The 24,916-nt window shown below is 42.7% G+C and overlaps 3 protein-coding genes across 3 annotated transcripts; 2 read left to right on the top strand and 1 right to left on the bottom strand.

Moving 5' to 3' along the window:
- Nucleotides 1–3,180: 3,180 nt before the first annotated feature.
- Nucleotides 3,181–4,577, top strand: LOC4337948 (F-box protein At5g07610). Its single transcript, XM_026025730.2, is given in 3 exon segments — nt 3,181–3,359; nt 3,362–3,501; nt 3,503–4,577. Coding segments are annotated over 3 exon segments (1,167 nt in total). The 5' UTR covers nt 3,181–3,256; the 3' UTR covers nt 4,427–4,577.
- A 2,300-nt stretch (nt 4,578–6,877) lies between these two features.
- Nucleotides 6,878–8,458, top strand: LOC107281092 (F-box protein At1g67130). The gene is made up of 5 exons (XM_015783832.3): nt 6,878–7,015; nt 7,099–7,398; nt 7,771–7,865; nt 8,030–8,134; nt 8,422–8,458. Exons 2-5 carry the CDS (start codon nt 7,117–7,119, stop codon nt 8,441–8,443), a joined length of 504 nt encoding a protein of 167 aa, XP_015639318.2. The 5' UTR covers nt 6,878–7,015; nt 7,099–7,116; the 3' UTR covers nt 8,444–8,458.
- Nucleotides 8,459–11,516: 3,058 nt separating this feature from the next.
- LOC4337946 (glyoxylase I 4) lies at nt 11,517–15,989 on the bottom strand. The gene is made up of 3 exons (XM_015783830.3): nt 15,596–15,989; nt 15,248–15,353; nt 11,517–12,303 (listed from the first exon to the last, which is right to left on the bottom strand). The coding sequence occupies exons 1-3, from the start codon at nt 15,775–15,777 to the stop codon at nt 11,965–11,967; spliced, it is 627 nt and encodes a 208-aa protein (XP_015639316.1). The 5' UTR covers nt 15,778–15,989; the 3' UTR covers nt 11,517–11,964.
- Nucleotides 15,990–24,916: the final 8,927 nt, after the last annotated feature.

Here is a 24,916-nt window from a genome sequence, read left to right as displayed (position 1 = left end):
ATGCACTTGGGGATTTTATGTTACTGGTATTCTGTATGATTAAATCGTGTTTCTCCCAAATTCCAATCATTTTTTTTGGTTCACCGGCATGTTCCTTAACAAGTGAAAAGGAAGAAAATTAAGTTGGCTCCAAGCAAAGACCTCTGCTGAATTCGGTGTTGTGATACGTTTCGACGAGCTGGTGAATAAATGAAATGTTGTTCAGCAAAGTCCGATCACCGGTTGAGAAATTCTGATATTGTATTTGGTCAGTATCCATATATAAGTCTGAAGCGAAAGGAAATTGTCTTTCCAGCAGAAGCAGATTCAGTAATTTCAAATGCAGAACGGCGTCTCCTGATCAGAATTCAGCTAGTAAATTTCGAACCAGAGGTTTGATATATAGCATCAAATTCAGAATTGCTGCCGCTGCTCGCTGATTTGTGACACAGGTTTCGGACACTGGAGATCTGAATGATACAACTTGACTCCAGCCACCTTTAACATAATTTTGTTCAGGTGAGGTAAATGCATGTACACCTGAATTAAACGTTGATGAAGCTTATCCCTGCTGAACTCACCATTCTGGATCTATCACCCATGGAACTCAGAATTTTATATACACCACATGAACATTTGTGATAGTCCAAACCTACATTAAAGTCCAGCAATTTCGGTTTATTTATTTTTCTTAATTTGCATTAATTATGTTCTAAACATCTCTCACGTACGAAAAACAGAACGATCCATCAACACATGATTAATTAAGTATTAGCTATTTTTTTAAAATGGAGTGGAGGGCGACTGGTCTTGCGTCTGCAACGGCAGTGCGCCTCCCAGCTGTGAGGGGCCGATGACGTCCTTTGTCGAGACCTGGAAGTCGAAGTCACCGATGCCAAAGAGCAAGGCGGAAGCCACCCCGTACTCCAACGAGGTCTTGGCATGGTCCAGTGGTGGACCCCGACTCGACGTGCCGGCTGCCTGTGACGAAGTCCCGGCGTCCCGCCAGAACTACGCAGAGTGCGAGGCCGACGCAGCTGCCTGAGATGCTGACCCTGCAGCCTGGGAGAAGTGGGCGGCTTGTGTCGTACCGAACTGGGCGAAACCTACACATCGATAACGAGACCCTTGTAATCTAGGACATAAATTGCATGTAAATTGATTGTCGATATAGTGTTGTTTTTTTTAAGTACCTGTGGGGGGCACAACAGGAGGCGTACTCGTGGAAGGTGGGGTGGTGAACGGTGCACGAAACCCTGAAGCAATTGGATCAATCGGTTCACATATATGTGCGAGGCATGTAAAAAAAAACCTTAAATATACTTACCTCTGTGGGGAGGGGGAGTCGGCCTATGAACGTGCGCAGCTGGACGAGGACCAATCGGTCGGGGTGGCCGCTGTGGTGCTGCGTCTGCCTGAGCAACGTCGACAGCACGACAGGTGAGCACTCGGAGAATTGACCACGCTGAGTCCAGTATCCGCGTGTACGTCGTCAGGTGCTCGTCTACGGGTACCTCAATCCCCGCGTCTAAACGTTGGATCGTCGTTGAAGCGTCAACGATGACCCTGTTGCAGTCTACGACCTGCACGGTTAATTTGTACGTAAATATTCGTAACATTTGACCAAGAGAAAGGAATAGAAGAGAAAGGAATGGTGCGATGCAGAGTACTCACAGCACGAGCGAAGTCCTGGTCGCGGTGCCTAGTGTAGAGGTCTCTAGTGCTCGCAGCTTGGGCCTGTTGCTCCACGGGAGCGAAGGTGACCCTAGTACGGGTGCGTGGCTGGTACCAGCGTAGGTAGGCTTGGTACGCCTCCTCGGTGTGTGGCTCTCGCGCGTGGTCCACGACTTCCTCGGTCACGAGCAACCAGTCCTCTTCCACGGAAGTCTCATTCACCTCAGCACTTGGTCCATCGCCATCATCCATGTTCATCTGCACACTTGGATCCTTCGGGTGAACAAACGGAACTATAGATAGAGGCCACCCGTGTTGCAATGCATTCTCCACATACCATCTCCACATTCGAGAGTTTTGAACTGGCATTAGTTCCCAATAAAAACCCTCAGTTGCCCGACTTACTATAACATTGATTGTTATGTCACTTGTCTGTGGATCAACTCTCAAGCCCTTCATCAACCATCCTTTTATAGAAGGTACACTCCTCTCAGTCGGTCTTTCAATTCCCCTTGGTGTTACAATAAATTCTGACAGATCTACCCCTGTCGGCCCGTAACGAATGTTTCCTGGGCCATGGTAAACTTGAAATATATGTTTGTTGGACATATCTGTCAACGAAATAACTAGATCATTCTTTCATGTAATAAACGCCTACAACGTAATATCTTGTTATGTATGCTAATGTAATGGTACTCAACAACATTTAAAACTACGAAGACTACAGATCTACGTATTTACCTATATCTAATATCTTGTTATGTATGCTAACGTAATGCTACTAAACAACATTTAAAACTATAAATCTACGTAGTTACCTATATTTGACAATAGCAGTTCTACAGTAGTCTAACTAAAATCCTAGATAATACTCCCTCCATTCCGAATTGATCTACATATTTTATAGGACACCAAGACCAAGAAAAGCTAATAACTCTCTCATACTATATTTACTCTAGCAACAAACTCAATGCATGCACCATCCCCACTATTTCCTAGCCAATAGCAAATCAATATATTGCATGTGGATTATAAATGTTTGTGTGCATGGATGCATGCATCAATGTCCATTTACTCCAATGCACAAATAACGAATAGACTTAATAAATGAACACAATTGTAGATCATTTAGGAATAATCTCAAAAAAATTATATGTAGATCAATTTGGAATGGAGGGAGTATAATGCATTTATTCAAACAAAGTTTTAAAAAATACACACTAGTTAACTAAATAGTCACATATAGGATCTATAAATATTACCTGAAATCGGATCTCAAATCGGCAGGGCTTCGCCTCTTCTTCTCTTCTCCTCCCCCTCTGTCTGTTTTTTTAATCAGAGTCGAGATGAGGAGAAATGAGGAGGGAGTGCCGCCCTGGCAGAGGGCGGCAAGGGGCCGCCTGCAAAATGGCAGGCCCAGGCTGGCTTTTTTACAGGTAGGCCCCTTGCAGCCCTACCAGTGGGCGGCAAGGGTCTTAAGTGCATAAATGCAAATTTTTTAACTCGGCCGTCACCGGCCCTCCCTCCGTCTGCCACGCCTTCTTGAACAGTTTCCCCAATTTTCTGACCGCCGCTTTGTTTGCAGCTCGCGCTTCCTGTCGACATGGCGAAGAAATCCAAGCTGAAGAAGGAGGGATCCAGTACGACGAGGAATCCGGCGGCCGAGCTCACCGACGACCTCATCGTCGACATCCTCTCCCGCCTCCCCGCAAGTCGGTCTGCCGATGCAAGTGCGTATCCAGGCGGTGGCGCGGCCTCATCTCCGACCCCGACCACCGCAAGAAGCTCCCCCAAACCCTCGCCGGCTTCTTCTACCGCAGCGAGAACGAATCACGCTGCCCCCAAGCTAGCGCGCCATTTCGTCAATGTCACCGGCAGAGGCCGGCCTCTCATCTGCCCAACCATCTCCTTCCTGCCTCGCTTCGACTTGGAGGGCATGAGGATGGTGGACTGCTGCGGCGGCCTCCTCCTCTTCCGCTGCTTCATGAGCTCGGACGAATTCTGCTACCTCGTGTGCAATCCCTCCACCGAGGAATGGGTTGCCTTCCCAGATTCCGGCTACAACCCCGAGTGGCAGTTCTTCACCCATTTGGGGTTTGATCCTGCCGTCTCCTCGCACTTCCATGTCTTTGAGTTTGTGATGGGTGATTGTGGATTTGTGGAAGGGGTGGAGATCTACTCTTCGGAAACCGGATTATGGAATTTCATGGAAAGTGAATGGGACCCTGAAACCACCGTATATGATCGCACAAGGACCTTTTTCAATGGCATGCTGCATTTAGTTGAAGAGGGGATTGCGATATTATCAGTAGATGTGGAAGGGGAGATATGGCAGAGCATTGGCGCCCCGAGACCGGAACTAGAAAATGTGGAAGATATGTTTGCTTTGGTGTCTTGTTTCATCGGTCAATCCCAAGGGAAATTGTGCTACCTCAGTGCATATGACACTGTCCCTTGGAACCTGTCAATATGGGTTCTTGAGGATTATTCCAAGGATGAATGGACATTGAAGCATAAGCTGACTACCGAACAGCTGTCTGAGAAGATAAACTGCAAGTGCAAAACCGACTTCGACAAGGCTTGGTACTACCACGTGGTCGCAGTTCATTCAGAGTGCAATTTGATTTACTATATTGCTGGCGGAGATACACTGATGTCATATGACATGGGTCATAAACAATCGTGTGTTATTGAAAATCTTGGGCCGGGTAATAACAGTGGATATCTTCCCTATGTTCCACTCTACTCAGAAATATTGTCACATGGCTGCTAAGTCTGCTTCCTTTGTACTACTAGTGTTGCTTGGCATTTTTTGCCATGAAATGAGTGTAAGGGTTGCAGTCAAAGCTGACTACGGTTCTGGATCGCCTGACAAAGTTCTCAGAGGCTTCACTGAAGCATTACGAGGAGCTCAAGCAGAATTATGAGATGGCTTGTGATGACTACAAGACGGGTCGATCAAATGCACATCTTGCTTAGTCTGATGATGCCCGTCAAGTGCCCATTTTCAACCATGTTACTGTATTCTCCGTCATATTAGATTCCCTGTGATGGTTGCAGTTCAGCATCATTGAGCCATCATGCGTGAGTGCTTGATATTACTAATCCAGTCCCGTTCATGCTTAGCCGTCTGCCTGTTGATGCCAAGAAGAACTTGTCTCTCTAGATCTGATTTTGCTTCATCTGTAAATTGTGTAGGCATGTAAAAATTCAGGATGTAAAACAGTGGTTCTGTTTCGTGGAATTTGAGTTGTATCAGTTATGATGACATTACTTGCTTGTCCTTTTGTGCAGTATCAGGTCTGTTGCTTGCTAAAATCATATGACCAAAATATGCAAGTTTTCATATCAAAGAATTCAGAGCTTAGAGAGTAATTGCAACTGCATGACATTCAGAAGGAACAGAGATGACTTGGCTGCAGTCAAACCTCTTCTCAGGTATGTAGCAGGGGACTCCGAACCTGCTGATGTCAAGGGATATTGTTCCAGTTTTCTTGCTGAGCTGAAGAATGAGTAGGCAGGTAGTGAATTTCGTGTCCGTCAGTCTGTGTTGGTACTACTTGGTAGTAGGTGTTCCATTTACACTTTTTTGGCTTAAACTGAATCCAATTTTTCTGGCTTAAATTTGATGTTGAGATCTGAAATCTTGATGCACAACATGCACTCTGCGATTTTATGTTACTGGTATTCTGTATGATTAAATCGCGCTTCTCTCAAATCCCAAGCATTTGTATCTACGGCTGTTTTGGTTCACTGGTATTTTCCTTAACAAGGGAAAGGAAGAAAATTAAGTTGGCTCCAAGCAAAGACCTCTGCTGAATTCGGTGTTGTGATACGTTTTGACGAGCTGGTGAATAAATGAAATGTTCTTCAGCAAAATCCGATCACCGGTAGAGAAATTCTGAAATTGTATTAGGTCAGTATTCATATATAAATCTGAAGCGAAAGGAAATTGTCTTTCCAGCAGAAACAGATTCAGTAATTTCAAATACAGAACGGCGTCTCCTGATCAGAATTCAGCTAGCAAATTTCGAACCGGAGGTTTGATATATAGCACCAAATTCAGAATTGCTGCTGCTGCTCGCTGATTTGTGACACAAGTTTCAGACACTGGAGATCTGAATGGCACAACTTGACTCCAGCCACCATTAACATAATTTTGTTCAGGTGAGGTAAATGCATGTACACCTGAATTAAAGGTTGTTGAAGCTTATCTCTGCTGAACTCACCATTCTGGATCTATCACCCATGGAACTTCAGAATTTTATTTACACCAGATGACCATTGGTGATAGTCCAAACCTACATTTAAGTCCAGCAATTTTGATTTATTTATTTTTCTTAATTTGCACTAATTATGTTCTGAACACCTCTCAGGCTGTGTTCATTCGAAGGTGTTGGGAACTAATCTCTCGCACACTAAAACATAGCTATCCATTAACACATGATTAATTAAATATTGGTAATTTTTTTTAAAATAATTTTTCTTAAAAAAACTTTTACAAAAGATACAACCTTTAACTGTTCTGTTTGGGAAGCGTGCATACGGAAAACGAGTGATGAGTTAGAAAAATACTCTCTTTGTCCCAAAATAAACCAACTTCGTATGAAATATGATACATCCTAATACTATAAATGTGGACATACGCATGTTCAGATTTGTAATACTGGGATGCATCAGATCCTATACGAGGTTGATTTATTTTATACGAGATTGATTTTTTCTTTTTTGCGGAGGGAGTAGGAAAAAACACAGCCCGACTACTTTCGTAGCAGTGGCATAGTATTATGGTGGTGTTTCAGAGCTTAAACTAGTTTAGTCCTTGTCACATCGGATATTTGGATGTTATTTTGGAGTATTAAACATAGATTAATTACAAAACTAATTGCATAAATGAGAGTTAATTCACGAGATAATTTTTTTATGTCTAATTAATTCATAATTAGCACATGTGTACTGTAGCATCACATAGGCTAATCATGGATTAATTAAGCTTAATAGATTCGTCTCGCGAATTACTCCAGAGTTATGAAATGAGTTTTGTCATTAGTCTACATTTAATAATTCTAATTAGTGTTAAACATCCGATGTTATTGGGACTGAGTTTATACATATATCACGCACAAGATCGACCACGCAAACCGTGTCCGTGAAATGCAACACACGCTGCTCATTGACTTTTTTTTTTAAATTGACGATTGGTAAAGAAACTCGATTTTTTTCCGCTTGCGCAGTGGCATTTGGGCCCAAAGGCCCAAGACACACACACTCTCTCTCCCCCTCGTCGTACCACTCGCCACGCCGCCGTTGCAGGAGAAACCCTCGCCGCCGCCGCCGCCGCCCTCTTCTCCGCCGGTAGCCGGTACGCGACGGCGACCATTTTCCTCTCCTTCCCCGCCTTCTTGAACGGTTTCCCCAATTTTCTGACCGCCGATTTGTTTGCAGCTCGCGCTTCTCGGCGACATGGCGAGAGAGAAATCCAAGAAGGAGGAGGAGGGATCCAGTGCGACGAGGAATCCGGCGGCCGAGCTCACCGAAGACCTCATCGTCGACATCCTCTCCCGCCTCCCCGTCAAGTCGGTCTGCCGATGCAAGTGCGTGTCCAGGCGGTGGCGCGGCCTCATCTCCGACCCCGACCACCGCAAGAAGCTCCCCCAAACCCTCGCCGGCTTCTTCTACAGCAGCGAGAACGAATCGAGCTTCCCCGATGAAGAAACATTTCCAATTGTCATTTGTGAAACATTGGTTGGCTACCTGTTGTATCGAATGATTAATGCTGGTGTTTATTAGCTATCCACTGTAGGCATGTAAAAATTCAGGATGTTAATCAGTGCTTATGTTTCTTACAATTTGACCTGTTTCAATTCTGATAACATTACACCCTTGCGCTCTTGTACATTATCAGGTTTGATGCTTGCTAAAATCATGTGAATATACGGTGAAAATGCATGAGTTTTCATATTGAAGAATTCAGAGGACGTGGCAATAGGCTTATGTGACTTTATGATGAAATGCATGAGTTCTTAGATAGATAGAAGAAATTATGAGAAAATTTCATGTTTATACCTTGAGAAACTTGATGCATTTGCACTATGTGCTTTTTATTTGTACCATCAGGTTGCACTTGGGCGGTTGAGCCTGAAGCAGAGCAACAACAATGCATTCTCAGAAGGAACCGAAGAACACTTGGCTGCAGTCAGACATCTTCTCAGGTATGTACTACTGCTATTTAGCAGAGACTGACTATTGGTGCAGCTATAAGGAGTGTGGAGATCTTCGGCTTGTCAGCTACAGTGATAGCGACATAGCTGGGGATGTTGATGATTGGAAGAAAAGCTCTATTCTTTGTATAAAGTCCTATCTGCTGGTTGTTCAGGAAGGAGAAAGTGGTGAATCTATCATCTGTGAGGATGAATATTTCGCTGCAGCTTGATATGGTCATATGGCTTCTTGCTGAACTGAAGGATGTGGAGGCAGGCAGGTGTGTTGGTTAACAGGTGCTCATTTGACCCAAAATCCCAAACTGAATCAAATTTTTTGGTTTAGAAGTTGATGTCCTGATCTGAAATTTTGATGAACAACATGCAGGGAGAGGGATTTCTGTTGGTTTAATCGTGCTCCTCCAAACACCTTCTCTACTGGAGATTCTGATTCACCGAGCATTTCCTTAACAAGCGAAATGAAAAAACTTAGTTTTGACTGCCAATCGTATCTCAGCTTTTTGTACCAGGTCCTATTTGAATTGAAATTTCAGATATGTTTTTGCAGGTTGTGCTCGACGAGCTGGTAATTAATAAATCAAAGTTATTTCAGCGAACTCGATTACTGACAAAGAAATGCTCTTCAGATCACAATCAAATTCAGTATGTGTGCCACGTGAGTATCTCAACTCCTCACACCTATTCCTCTCCATTCAGTATCAAAGCTATCTCTCGTTAAAAAGTTCTCATCTTATCTCTCTCTCTCTCTCTATTCTTATATCCATCGGATCGAACTGGATCATGTGTTGTTAATGAGCCTTAGGTCCGTTCATTAGCATATAATTAGTTTTTTTTATCTGAGCATATAATTAGTTGAGTATTAACTATTGCAACATCGAACAAGAGTTTATTTAATTTTTAAAGAAACTTTTATATAGAAAAAATATTAAAAACACACCGTTTAGCTTTAATTTTCGGAAAGCGCACTAAGAAAGTAAAACCTAACCCCTATATGCACATTCGAACTCAACCTTGTAGATTGTCGTGGTAGACCCAGATAAAATTTAGAATATTGACAAACCTAAGTATTTGATATAAAATTTTATTTTAAATATTCTTTTTCTTTGAAACACAGTACAAACATAGGCTCGTAAAACGCACACTCATCCCAACATAGAATTTTAATTTCCAAAAATAACTTCACAACTATTTTATATTATAAGACAGAAGTAGTATGAATATTTAGTGTCTACTCATACTTGCAGTAGTACTGTGAGACTCTGGGTGTGTTTAGTTCGTCAAAAGAAAATTTTTGGGTGTCACATCGGACGTTTGACCGGATGTCGGAAGGGGTTTTCGGACACGAATGAAAAAACTAATTTCATAACTTGCTTGGAAACCGCAAGACGAATTTATTAAGCCTAATTAATCAGTCATTAGCACGTATAGGTTACTATAGCACTTATGGCTAATCATGGACTAATTAGGCTCAAAAGATTCGTCTCGCGATTTCCATACAAATTGTGCAATTAGTTTGAGTAAATTGCATTGGTGGTACACAAACTTGTTAGCTGGGTGCGATTTAATACATAAATTTGTAAAATGCTCGTTTCAGTACATGAACTTGTCTAGTTCGTGCGAACGAGGACCAAAATAACTTGGTAATGTTAATTTTACGAAGCTGATTAGGATGTGACGTGCATACGTGTAGTGAGTATGCATAAGATATGCAATATTTATAAATTTGGTCTCTACTTTATCCTTCATCATGGAAATGATGAATTTCATATATTTCTAACCCTCATATCATTGCTAAGTTTTTTCTTTATCTTTTTTCTACTATCACTACATCCAATTATTATTTTATCAGAGAGGTGTATGTCTAATAGCAACCTTCTCAGATATGTATTTACGTAGTATTCTAATCAGCCCCTAAATCAATAAGATTAGCCATGTAGTGTTCTTTTCGCCTTTCTCCGCACGCATCAGACAAGTTTATGCACTAAAATGAGCATTTTACATGTTCGTATACTGGATTGCACCCACCTGACAAGTTTGTGTACCGGCAATACAATTTACTCAATTAGTTTCTTTATCTATATTTAATAATCTAGAGTATACATATATTCAAAGAGTGTACATATATTCAAAGATTCGATGTGACGTTTTTGGAAAAAAAAATATTGGGATCTAAACAAGGCCTCTGGATGGCTTTGCCTCACTGTCTGAAAGTGCTGGACCTACAGTACACATAGCAACCGACAAAGCCGTACCTTGTCCGTGCATGCATGCAACCGACAAGCAGGATGGATGTATATGCTAGGGGGACACCAAACATGAATGAACTCATCACACAATTGGCACCAAGTTGGATGGATCACCATGGATGTGACTCCCTCCGACGATATTTCTAGCGTGTTTTGTGGCCTAGGATATCCGAGTGGTCATGGTTTCATCAACCTAGTTGCAGAGGATGATATCGTGGTTGTTGAGATAAATATATGGTGGGTTTGGGATGATTACAACCGCTCTGAGTATATACTTCCTCCGTTTCACAATGTAAATCATTCTAACATTTCTCACATACATATTGATGTTAATGAATCTAGATAGATAGATAGATATATATGTCTAGATTCATTAACATCAATACGAATGTAGGAAATACTAGAATGACTTATATTGTGAAACGGAGGGAGTATATAGGTTGAGGGCGTGAGGCACGCTAACGTTTTGTTATGATTGTTTGTTTTGTATTGGAGATACACTATCTATAGCGAGATTGTTTGCTCCATACGTAAAATACGCAGATTCGTTCGTAAGAAAGTGATGTGAAATGTGATACTCATTGAATTCTAGAGAAGCTATATATATATATAGGATTCTACTAATAACGTTTGCATGTATGAAAGAACTATTGTATTCGATTAACTTGTTACATATTCAATGAATATGGATTTATAAAGATATATAGTTGTTGGCATTATCTTAAAATCACATCGAACTATAGTTACTTATTAGATGTTTGTATGGAACTTCTCCATTCAACTAATCTAGATTCCTTTTTAGATAAATATCAATTTACATAATTTTCCACATATATATGACTATGAAATATCTCCATCGATTTCTGTCGTCTAGATCATTTTCTTTCACGGAGGAGTTATTTTCTTTCACGCTTCTTCTTGTTCCAATTTACCGAGTCACTTGTCTCCACACATCATTTTCATTCAGATAAGAACGTACTGTACGTACATCCACGAAATGCCGCGTAGGCAGCGTATATACATGCGCTAGACTGATAGTGTGACGATTAGCTAGGAAAAGTGCGTTTACAATGCGTGAATTAAGGCTGAGAGATATTTCTAATTAATCCAGATGGGAACAATAATCGACTTGGCTTTCAGTGGTGATGTCGCAACACTGAAAAAGTATATGTCGGAAAAAGTCTGTTGATCTTTTCCCCGAATTTTGTTAAAGTTCGTGAAATCACTGTGGAATTAATTCAAACCATGGCCCCTGCTCTCGCCTCCCCCTGTCTCCACTTGCTTATAAGTAGAAAATCTCAAAATTCACATAGATATGAGAAAAATTTCCATCAAAATTTCCAAACATACTCTTACACTAACAAAATATATCGATTGAAAATTAAGACATGACTCATTCTGCTTAATTTATTCTTTACTTATAACAAAGGGGATTACATTGCCCAACACCATAGTACTCATGTACAAACTCCCAGTGAGCCCAATCGCATAACCTGACAACTGATCTAGCAAACCACAACCGTTCATTGCATTTAGCGATGAAAGAGAGCTGACCACTAACCCACATACATGCTATTTAAGTGGACCAACCCACCAACCACGTACTCCATCCTTGCTATAAAAAACAAACCTAGAATCAGATATGACATATTATAGTACTGTGAATCTGGACATATATATGTCTAGATTCGTAGTATGAAGGTGTGTCACATCCGATCCTAGATTGGTTTTTTTACGAGAGAAGGGAGTAGTAAATAACCTATTTTGGTGAGTTTGTACATCAGCCTACTTGCATCCCTAATTGCATTGCAGCCACACAAGCATGTACACAATCTCTCCTGCCTTTAGGCGCACGAGATGTGTGCCTCCTCGCCGACGTGGATCGCCTTCGTCGACGATGGCACGGCGCACTGTGCCGCCGCCGCCGCCGTCGCCGGAGAAGAGGACGCCTGCTGCTGCTGCTTGATGACGGCGGCCCTCTTGCAGGCGGCCATGACGAGCGGCTGGTCGGCGCCGAGGGGGACGACGGGGAGGTTGTCGCAGTTGCAGATCTCGATCATGAAGCCATCGGGATCGTGGAAGAAGATTTGGTCCACATAGATGCCACCTTCCTCCACACATCGTTGTATGTAAGGGATGCCTAGCTCCTTCAGCCGCCGCTCCACTGCCACCATGCTCTCACACTGCAAAACCGACCAGCTACATGTCAAGTCTAGCTCATAATCCAACATGGCATATGTAAATTTGTATAGCGACGTAGCATATTTTATAGTATAAAATTTGGTACCTCTCATAAAATTTATTTTTTGGACCTCTTAAATACTGTAAAATTTCTCGCGCAAAATTTATACTAAAAGTTTTGGTATTTTTTTGGACCTCTTAAGTACTGTAAAATTTCTCAAGTTTGTAAAAGAAGTTGCTTTACATTACTGGGCTTGTTTTTAATATATATTTGTAGCATTTCCTTTGGTGTAGAAAACTTTTACATAAATAGTGGGTGATACAACGGCTAGATATATTTTCATATTTTTGATGTCTGAAAATTTTCAAAATAAAAGAGATGACATAGACGTAGAGATACCTCAATTACCTCTTAACTAGGAATAAAAAAAAATTAAAAATAACTTTTCTTAATTATCTGATGTGTAAGTTTTTCCTCGAGTTGTAAATTAACTATGTACTTATGCATCGGGACAAAAAAACTTTTTCATGTAATATGATGTGTGTCGTCGTTATCGTCGTCGTCGCCTGTCTGCCACCTTCATCTTCGTGTGTGCGCTATGAGTCAGCAACGTTGTCAGGTTTATGATAAGATGACACAGTCACACACACACACACAAGTTGCTCGTGATAATATCTCCTTAACTAATTGGCAAGCTAGTGATCATATGCATGCATCCACAACAATCAGTGATGCAGCATCAGCTTGTCCATTAGTATATAATCACTATTTCATGTACAGATCATAGATCAGAGACAGAGACCGAGACAGAGAGGGAGACATACAGAGGCAGAGAATACTAGGTCTTTTGCATATTAATGTTTTGGCATGTGAAGCTACAATGAAATGAACAACAATAATTCAGTGTGAAATAAGAGATACAACTTGGCCTGCCAGATCCATGCAATGCATCTCTGATCTATGTAAGTTGGCTAAAGATTCATTACAATTGTAATAATCAAATAACCAATCTGCCTTTATCATATACCTAATTAACAAAACTATATATGTCAGTTTGGTGCCAGGAACAGAGGAGGCTCTGCTTGATCTCTTTCCATGGCCTCCCATTGTAGCATTGAGAATTGTCATATTTGAGAGGTTAATTTGGGACCAAACTATACATGTACGAAAGCATGCAACACAATGAATGCCTCTGATAAGTTGCGATAAAAAGGATTTGGAAAGGGAGCTTAGTGGAAAGGCAATCTGTACTCCAGATGAGAATGGACGATGGGGATTACCTAACTAACAGCTGTGCTGTGTCTAGCTAAAGGGCAAAATGCCAAGTGAGGTAGGACATGCAAATGTGTGCAATGTGGTCCTTTTCTAGAGAGTTCTAAACTTCAATTCGGAATGAGGTGGTCAATTTTAGGAATGAAATTCGATCTAAAAGGCTTGGACCGGTACTCTATATATAAAAGTAAAAAGATGTAGAGAGACAGTAAAACGAACTGCTCCCTCTGTTTTAGAATATAAGAAGTTAGACAGACAACTTGTCCAGATTAATAGTACTATAATATATCCTATCCAATAAAAACTCCTTATATTTTAGAATGGGGAAGTAACAAATAGATAGAAAAGAAAAGAACACACGATCTGATTATTTATCCTTATTCACGAACTACCAACTGATATAATAACCTATTATAAAATGCATACCTAAAATTAGGCGTATTACGAATGACTCGTAACTGCAGTGTGCCTACTTATATGAATTTTGCATGAAACATTTAGGACCCCTACATGGCAATTATCAATTGTCACTAGAATTTTGTTAACCGTGCACCATGGATTGGCCTACCGCCAGCCAGACATCTATTGGGCATCTGTCAATATCTGGTAGGGTAAGGTAGTACCCATAGCATTTTATTTACTTCAACTGCTTTACACGGCCAAACAGAAGAAGGCGGAGTCATTTGTTCAGGCACCTATTTCAACGATAAAAAAAAATCCAATTTTACTTGCTCTTACCGTCTCAGCATGCTTATCTTTTTATCAGATATTTTCTTCCGTAGCACATTTTTTTTCTTTGTTTTCCTCCAACTAATCTTTCCAACAAAAGTCACCATTTTTACCTCCCAACTAATCTATCCTACTAACGGAGGAAAAAAGAAGGAATTTAGGAGCATGGACAAGCCTAATAGTTACTGGGACTTTGCTAATGCTAGCTGAAGCTCCAATGTCAAATAGGGGATTAATGATGCATTATCATTTTAATAAGAATCTAAAAATAGCATTGTAAATACTAACTCTGTCCCAGAATATAGCACCCTAAAACCGGATGAGACGTATCCTAATACTACGAATCTAGACATGCCTCATATCCAGACTTATCAGACTTATAGTAATAGGATACGTCCCATTCGATTTTAAGTTATTATATTCCGTGATGGTGGGAGGATATGTTTAATGATGTTAATTTGGAAGGGAAATGGTAGAAGTAGCCGTGGAGATATGAACAGACAAAAGTCCCCGGCAACTTTGGCAGGCCATAACATTATTAATTAGTGTCCTATGTTGTTAGCCGTTGATGATTGGTGCGACGTTTCACTTATACGTACTATTCGTCCATATACATACGGAGTATGCTCTAAAATATTTATGTGTATGGGGCCGTTTTGCTGACGTTGACACGGATGCTAACACATGTGCCAACAAAATAGAGACGTGTCGAACAGGTAATTAGTTAGATTAACTTTGCCACGACACGAAAAGAAAGAGATGTGTCGATCCAAAATCGCACAAGGCGTCGATCGGCAGTGCATACTCTGTTCGGCCAGTTAACCAATGCAAATGGAAATATCTCTTTGAGAAAAAAAAATTCATGCTGATGGGATCATGAAGGTGAATGGGATGTGTTGCAATATTTGTAGTGATATGATCCAAATCTCGTATACCAAACGTACCTGGAAGGAGATGTGATTATCTTTAGGATTGATCTCTGTTTTCCCTGGCAGGCTGTCAGGATCTTCAGCCTGAAGCAGATGGATACCAATCCCATAATTAAACAGCCTGCCAATAATTAAACGATCGATGATATTATTGCGTTGCATGCACCAATCAGACCAGAACAAAAGAAGAGAAAAAGAGAAAAACATAAGATGTATTTTTGAACGGTTATACTGTTACCGACGTTTTATATAAAGAAGATATCCTATTTTAAAGAAGAAACGAGATCAAAACTGAGCGAAAATCACGACTACGACAAACCCTCCAGATCGAAGGGAAAAACATTGGATGTGAATTGTGTGTACCATGCGCCGTCGAAGTCGAAGGATCCGGGGCGACGGACGGGGAAGAAGCCGAGCACGTCGGTGTAGAAGGTGAGCGACTCCTGCAACGACCTGCACACGATGCTGATGTGGTTCAGCGACGCCAGCGGCAGCCCGCTGCCCCTGCTGCCCTTCGCCGCCGCCACCGCCGCCGTGTTCACCATCGCCGCCGACGATCTCCCGCTAGCTCTCACGTACACTCTAATCTCTCGATTGATTCCAAGCTCCGGCGAATTGAAGAGATCACCGAGCAAATCGAGCTAGCAATTAATTAGGAAAACTGAGCTCGATTGCTAGCTAGCTAAATTAACACGGCACGGATGAACTGAGCTGTTGATGATTGTGATGATGAGCGATGATCGAGAAGGGATCGGATATGGAGGAATCGGGCGGGTCGGAGGGGATTAAATAGGGCTCACGAGATCGGTGCCACTTGACACGTGGGATCCACGTCACCATCCTGCTCCGCAACCATGGCAGTCTAAGCTGTACTAGCTAAGCTAGTGGATGGCTAAGCTCCAAATTAAACAGTACTCCACTCCGTATTGTCTACGAGGATCCAATACATTAATTAATGGATTAATAGTGCCGCCAAAGATGAATTAATGGATTCCATGATCACGGCAGAGCTAAGAGCTAACTCATCTGTCCAATTGAAATTAGTTCCCTCTCCTTTAGAACAGAGAATTTTTAACAAATTATATAGGAATTAAATTTTGTTCCTGTAAAAAGATTGATATAAAAGAGAATTCTAAGGTCTCCTTTGAAATGAAGAAAGAGCCATCGATCAATGGATACGATGGAAGTTGATTAATTGGAGCATAGCTGCAGGAAGGTAGCTAGCTGCTTCCAGACGTTACGAGACGGATCACCGGAAGAGAAGGCTGTCACGGCTAGCTAGCTAGCTCATCATCCCTGTACAATTTGTCTATTGCTGGATCACACATATTGACAACACTGTCGGTGTAGGTTTGTTCCTCTCTCGCCGCCGCAAGGTCCAGATTTTGGATTTCTCTCTACCGCTTTCTTCGAGCTAAATTCCACTTTCTTTATTTTAAAATATAAGCCACAACCATCGTTAATACAAAGATCAAGATCACCTAGATGCGTGCAAATAACGTGGTGTTGAAGTTGAACGATAGAGGATTTAAAACAAAGCGAATTACAGGAAGATATGTTAGTTAAATGCATGCAAAAGACATGAAGAGAAAAAGAGATAAGTCCATTTTATACCCCCGAACTCTTGCACATTTGCCTAAAATACACATCTAGCTAAACTTTAAAGCCGGGTATTTTGCATCCCCTAGCTTTTAGTTCCGTGCAGTTACCCCCCTCCCCCTCCCCCTCCCCTCTTACCGGTTTGTAGTCCGGTTTTAACCAACATGGTGCTAATGTGGCAGTCTACTCAGCACTATAAATATAAAAAGCTTATGGGTTCCTTATGTCACACTCTCCTCCTCCTTCTCCTTCCCCTTTTTCACAATCCAACGATCCTCTGATTTCATGGAGACAAGATTGATGAGTGACTCGCCATTGCTAAGCTCGTGGAGGAGGAGCAAGGTGGCCGGCAATGGTGAAGCTAGCTCGCGAACATCAATTGCGTTGACCGCACAATCTCATTGGAGACAAGCCCATCGCTCGCTGAATGGAGGCGGTGGAGGTGCACCTGGTGGAAGAGGAGCTAGCTCGGGGTGGCGAGGAGCTCCGGGTGACGGTACATTGACTAGGCACAGATCAACCCGCACCTACAGAGACAACGGCATGAGGAAATTGAAGAAGCAAGTAGCCATGCCGCACGCACGCATCAACCTACCGCTATATGTCTAGCCGACCCGGAGATACTTCACCGTCGTAGGAAGGAGCTCGTGGTGGAGGCAGGGTTTGAGCTCCTCCCCACGTGACTGGCTTCGGTGGGGGAAACTCGGTGGACCTCCTCGGATCCAGCAACCCCTTGCCGAGAGTGGAGAAGGCAGGTCGGCAGGGCCGCCTCGAGCTCGACTCCCTTCATAGCTGCTTCTTTCCCATGTCGCTGGCTTCGCTGCCTTCGTTGGAGCATGCTGCCCGCATTGCCGCCTACACTGGAGCATGCCACCACCTTCGCCGACGCGTGCCATGCTGCTCACCCCTGTACTTTCCCTACGCCGCGAGTGAAGTTGGAGGGCTCATGGAGGAGGTGGCGGCGAAGCTTTCCGCTGGGTGTGAGACGGTCCTCACCTGTAGATGGATGTGTCGCTCCGAAGGGGAGAGGAAGAGTGGGTGAGAAAGGGAAAGGAGGAGGAGGAAGAAGAAGGCTGGACTAGCACTAGAATTAGAGGAGGATGCAGCTAGCAAGCTTGCTGGTGGCGGCATGACACCAGTGAGGCAATGAGAGGTGGCGTGTGGGGGGCCAACAAAGGGAGGGGAGATGGGTTACAGATTATATCCATGCATGAATTTAAAATGTTTCACAGTTAGTGAAAAAACAGACGATTGACAAATAGCTAGCCCCTAGAAATAGATATTGTTTACTTGTAGTTTTAAGACCGCGACTAAGCAGTTTCAGGACCTTACATGTCGTGTAAATTGTACACCTTATATGTGAAGACATTGTTAACGCCAAAATTTGGTAAGATTCTTTAGTGGATTAGGTTAAGGAAAGAGCACAATCAATCGATGGAAACTTATCCAGAAGAGACCGAGTTTAAGAAAGAATCGTGAAGACCATGGCATGGCAGTTTAATTCTATCTATTAATTAGACAGGATTTGGTAATTTCCTTTTATCTTTAGGAAGTGTTTATTTAGTGTCCGATTAGGACTTGTATCTTTCCTTTTATCTTAAGGAAATATGTGTCGTGTCTGATATGGATTAGTATCTACCCATGGGTATAAATATATACACACACCGGGTCTCTGTAATCTATCTCTCGATCAATACAACTTCAGCGCATTGCCACCCTTTTTATTTTCGTTTTTCTCGATGAGTTCTTATTTCGAGTTGGGCTGCATCGGCTTCGATCACCGACGAGGGGTAAGGCTTGTTATGGCTGTTTGCATCAGCAGGGCTAGGGCCTCGACACTCTAATCTTATCGATGTAAACACCTATTTATCACATATCTTAGTTAATCTAAGTCAATGTTTCAATTTAGTTGTATTAGCCAGATCTTTTTTAGGGTTTTGTTAGTATTAGTTAAATTGTTTCATTGGTCTAGATTAGCTAAATGTATCCACCACCCTGAAAATCAGTTAAAGGCTTGATTGTCTAGATATTATATTTTTTTCATACTTAGTGCTGTATCAATTGGGTCTGACCTACTAAGTCGTGCTTAGAACCATAATCTCTAGCCCGCTTTTTGATTGTCAATAAGGGTTTCATCGGGGTTTCAGCTGATGAGTTATCAGGACATTGCATCGGCTCGCAAGGATTACATATAAGTTAGATTTAGCCGATGACAACAAAGAGTTCATTGATTATCTAATCATATGGATTTAATGACATTGGACCTCCAGCCGATGTATGTTTTAACCTTCGGATCAGTGCTTATTCCATCATACCTTTATTAGTCGATTGGTTTCTACTGGTTTATATTATTGTCTTATTACATTATCATCAGTAGACTATCTTTATATCATTATTTACTCAAGTGTCAAAATCTACATCGAACATATAGCCGATTGTTCAAAACCCTATCGACATCGGTTAACATGCTATATTGGCTTATCGGCCGATCGACTCTTTGATCTTCAATTCATCTATCTTATCGGTTGCAGGATCAAACTGATTGGCACGCCCACACTTCATCGATATTTTGGACCTGCACTGGAGCTAAGCAGATCTCTCAGGCTGTTGTGTTCGTCGACTTAATTCACACCAACACATACCTGGCACCATCGATCGAGCGCGAACTTTTCGTCAACGGACATGTAAATGGTAAATGGCAACATATTGGGTCAACTACAGGAGATAAGGGGATAACTAGGCCAGAAGGAGAGGAATTGAAGCCGTATGCCTCACTCATCTCCATCAAAATATATATGTGGGTGAGCCATCCTGATGGTCACAGACATAAAAGCCGATGTTTTCTAAAACATCAAGGAAATGGAGTTCCGAAAAAAGGCTTGATTCTTTGGCCATAAACAATGGAAGCCACGCTTAAGAGTGGTCTTAGGAAAAGAGTGTGCCATGAAGGACGAGGCCATTTCTAGAGGTACTAGCCTTACAATGCACAACAGTTTCACTTGGACTCCATACATTTCTATGTCGCTCCCTCTATTTTCCGTTCAAGTACTCTTTGCATAGCTTTTTTATTGAGTGAAGTGTACCGGCGGTCCTCAAACTTGTCGAGGTGTGTCATCTAGGTCCCTATACTCTCAAATTGCACTTTAACGTCCCTAAACTCGATTATGCGCCCATTAGTGGTCCAAACCAGCCTCGGGATGACTTTTAGCTGACATGGCATCGTGACGTGGATGGTGCTAGCCAGCTGCGGGGGTAATATTGCAAAGGAGCCCTCCTTTTTTTTTCCAAATCGTCACGCACATCTTCCCTGTGTCCCCTCGAGTTCTTCGCGTCAGAGACGAGCGGCGGGGAGGTAGGCGACGCAAGGCGGCGATTGCCGGCGAATACTCCATCCTTGCTCCTTGCCGCTGCCGAGGAGTGATAGTTATAGTTAGAGACATACTCAAAAATCTGGGAAGATACTTGTATTTTGTCTTTTGTTTCATAGTTTCCTGGGATGGTAGAAGTAATCTAATATTTTGTTTAGTGAGATGGTACATGCAACTCACAGTGGTTTAAGCTCCAGTAGTGATCTGGAATATAATTGTGATGCACTGCAATTTATCTAGTAATGGCACTGCAATTTATCTAGTAATGTATGTCCTGTCTCCAGTAGTAATCTCAGAATTGTGATGGGATTTAGTTAGCTCATTTTTCTGGGATTCAGTTAGCTATTTTTTTTGAGATTCATGTGAAATCAGGTTAAATTTTCTCATGAGAACAATATAGCAGCAAAGGCCATTTCATTCCATTCAGCAAAGGCCATAGCCATATCATATCATTGCACAAATTATGCCATTACATTTAATCCATGTCACTACATTTCTCAACACAGATTCAGCCGTTCCTAAACAAAGCATATATATTGATGGCCAAAATACATACACAGCAAGCTACAAAACATTTCAGTAGCAGAACAATTTCACTACCAATTTCTATCAAAACATTCATCTTCTTTACTAGCTGCTTGTCCTCAATTTGTTCTGCAACCTGCCTTCCTCCAACTCCTTCACCTTCACCATGCAAATCTATCACCTGCCTTTTGCCTCTCGATCTAGAGCAAGCTTGCAAATACCCTCTCTTAATCAAATATTGCTCATAATATTCCTCCCAATACCAAAAATCACATCCAGTACCATTCCGCTGCACACAATTGAACAAAATGAAACCTAATTGGCAGAGTAAACAAAAACATATTGAATCAATCTGGACTGACCTGGTGACTTGGGCAGGTGTAAAAGATGCGTCCGTAGTTCTCGGACGTCTTTGCCTTACGCCGAACGATCGTCTTCAACTCGCATTGCGGGCATTGAATCAGAGGGAGCGCAGGCTTCCCCATCCGCCAAGACGACACCGATGCAGTATATCCCCCATCCATGGCGGCAACGAAAGGACCTACTGGGGCTGCGTGATTTAGATATTGACGGCTAGGGATTCGGCAGCAGCAAGGAGCAAGGATGGAGTATTCGCCAGTGATCGCCGCCTTGCGTCGCCTGCCTTGCCGCCGCTCATCTCTGACGCGAAGAACTCGAGGGGACACAGGGAAGATGTGTGTGACGATTTGGAAAAAAAAGGAGGGCTCCTTTGCAATATTACCCCCGCAGCTTACTAGCACCATCCACGTCATGATGCCACGTCGGCTAAAAGTCATCCCGAGGCTGGTTTGGACCACTAATAGGCGCATAATTGAGTTTAGGGATGTTAAAGTGCAATTTGAGAGTATAGGGACCTAGATGACACACCTCGACAAGTTTGAGGACCGCTGGTGCACTTTACTCTTTTTTATTTGTTAGCTGAAACATTACAAAACAAACCTAAGATGACAAATTTAAAGTAATAACACCTCTCTCTCTCTCTCTCTCTCTCTTCAAATTCTGCATCCCTTTTTCCTCCCCTCTGTCCTCCAAACAAACCACAACCATCACCGCTTCCTTCTCATTGTTGGCCATGGCTCTTTCCTTCACCCTCGTGCTCCGTATGTCGTCGCAAAAAGCCCTAATGAGCTCTTGTCACCACCCTCATACACCGTGTGCCATCACCATATGGGGGAGGAGCTCAGCGTGGTGGCACTCGAGACTAGAGAAGGAGCTCACTTTCCCCATCCCCTCCTACTCTTTTCCTTCTTAGCTGGCCATCACCTCGCTCCCTAATGGTACAGATCAAGGTGGTATGGATGGGCATAGATCAAGGCTGTTCCAGTAGCAGGTCAAGGCCACGCGTGTAGAACTGGAGACAGGACGAGCCAGGTGCAGGGCGGCGACGTAGATTAGTTGAATCAAGCAACGACCTCGATCGATGACGGCAGCAGTAGCCCACTTGTTCTCTTTGCCACATCGTGCTTGTTCTCTTCGTCGTCCGTCTAGATCTGGGTCACACCTTCCTTCTTTCTCCATAGATCACTCTCTCTCTCTCTCTCTCCCCAAGCCATTCTTGTCCTCAATAGGTCACTCTGACACCTCCAAGGCTACTCATTTCTTCCCTCTCTCCTCTACCATAGCTCACCACACGCCAGATTGCAACATTGTGCACACCATTAGGGGGTTCACAGGGCAAGGTAATCCTCGGTATGCCCTCACCACTCAACCAAAACATAAATAGAGCCAGCCTTATCCACAACACCATTGTTCCCCTACTAGGCCCATAAAGATATTTCAGCCCTTCAAAATTTTGTCTCATCCCTTGTTATGTATTAATTTTTTTTGTTGTGGTTAGATCTTTTATAGAAAGGTCAACCCTATTTCTAGAAAAATTGTCTGATAGAAGTTCTCTGAACCCTCATGTAATTGAAGTAATAGGAACATAGTATCTTCTTTCCCTTTCCTAGTCAATCCATTCGTGCGGTCTTGCCCGATGCAAGATGAAGCATGGCGACTGGTGGCCTCCGTCGTCGACTACTCTACCATTCCAGCCAACCTCGCACCCAACCACTCCACCACTACCTTCTTCCTGTAGTTCCTTCTCTGTGGCTGACTCTCCCTCCCTTTCCGCCAACTCCTCTCCTCCATCTCCTCCCCCAACCACCAGATACTAGCGACTTTGTCTCTATCTCCAGTGCAAATCGAAGGAGCAATACGCGCGGATGGGGAAACTACTTGATGGCGGATCGAGCGAAGACCTTGAAATATCCGACCATGGATTAGGTGATGAGTTCGTGGCGGTAGACCCCTCTTCTCTCCTCTTGCACTGTTCTCGTTCTCTTCCCCAATCCTGTTCATCACGTCACCGCTCAAAATTTGTGGGACTATTGCTGCTCGGGAGTTGTGGGGGCATGACCTTGGCCATGGCGGCTTGTGAGTCATGCCCCGAATGCGAGTGCCCTTGGTCGTGCCGGGGCACCCGTGCCCTTTGCAGGGCATGAGGAACCTCGCAGGGGCACATGTTTGGCCTAGTTGTACATGCCACATCAATGTTGAGAGCCGGAAACATTTGTTAGGCTATATCTGTGCACTGGGAATAACATTATGCTTCTCCATCCTCTGTTTATGGGATCATCAAGAGCATGTTGAGTTAGGAAGTCACTGCTCCCCATCTTAGCTCTAGCAGAGAAGTGCTCAACATTGTGGTGCGCTATCATAACGATTGTAGTTTATTATATAGGGACAACAGAGGCACGCCCTAGGTGGAAAAATAAGTGAAACTAGCGGATAAGATCACTTGATTATTTGTGTGATCGATTAGGGATAAAAGTTACAAAACCAGAAGGTTAATTTGGTGCAATTTTCGTATCTTAACAACTTAATTTGCTTGATGGCCCGCTTAAGCGGGCCACCAGTGATAATGGAACTTCGCAGGTGGACGCCCATCGGACCATCGGACCCCCAACCATAACTATGCAGCTGGGTCATCGCGGCCAAAAATAATACGATTTGCCTGTGAAATTTATGGTCTCGTAGTGAAAAATCGTTTTTAAGTACATAGCGAATGCCATGAACCATTACATCTACTGTTCAATTTTCATTTACACCCTGGAAATGGCCTAAGCCCTAAGGTGAGTCAACCAAGGTTTAGTTGGGCACGTGCGTATTGTTCTTCGTGATGATAAGCTCGTAGGCATACAGCTAGGCATGGTGACGTGCGTCCATGCTGTCACATATGTAGGCAGATCGGACGAGCGTCTTGTAGCTGTACCCCACCGAGATTAAGCGAGATGCACGCTAAAACTATCGATCATAAATGATACTCATCCGTCCCTCCATTGACTTTTTTTAAATAGTTTGACCGTACATCTTATTCAAAAAATTTAAATAATTATTAATTTTTTTCTATTATTTGATTCATTATTAAAATATATATAGTTTTACATATTTCACAAAAGTTTTTGAATAATATGAACGGTCTAACATGTTTAAAAAAGTCAACGAGATCAAATTTACTTTATTTGACGTCGGTTAATTCAAAATAAAATTAACCAACATCATCTAGATAAAAAAGACAATACAGAGGTTTAGCTGGCTGATCATTTAATTTGCCTATTGATCGAGCTAATTTTTTTCACGATTTTATACAAGATGCATATATCCCCGCAAAACTCCACACTCGCAGACTCTCGGATCTCTTATTAAAATCCAATTAAAACTGCAATAATATTTGTTAACACCAAGATTAAATTACACCCTGATTTAGCTTATTATATTTAGCTGATTATTTTAGCTGTCCGAGGTGTTTCACGTAAATGTTGGTTTTAGCTCTTATGGAAGATAATTAACCTGACTTATCAGACATAAATAAGGACCCAAACGAGGTGTACAGGCTAGCAGGCATATATACTGACATTTTTACATTTTGGTCCTTTTTGAAAACTTATTTTACAAATAAACCCCTGAAAAAACTTAAACCGGAAATGGTCCTTTTTAGGACGCCAGAGTGGCTGGCGCTGTACCCCAACATGGCGGCGCCAGCCACACTGGCGCCGTGCACGTGCCACCGTGGCAGTAAGGCTGTCGTGGAGGTGCTGACTAGGCCGAAGGGGGCGCCAGCCAAAGTGGCGCCGCCCCTCATACCACGGCGCCAGCATGGCTGGCGTGCCCCTCCTCTGCGGGCCCCACC

The sequence above is a fragment of the Oryza sativa genome, chromosome 5 (genome assembly GCF_034140825.1).
Source record: "Oryza sativa Japonica Group chromosome 5, ASM3414082v1".
NCBI lineage: Eukaryota > Viridiplantae > Streptophyta > Magnoliopsida > Poales > Poaceae > Oryza > Oryza sativa.
The sequence above is the reverse complement of the archived record's forward strand: the minus strand, read 5'-3'. Positions and strand labels throughout refer to the sequence as shown.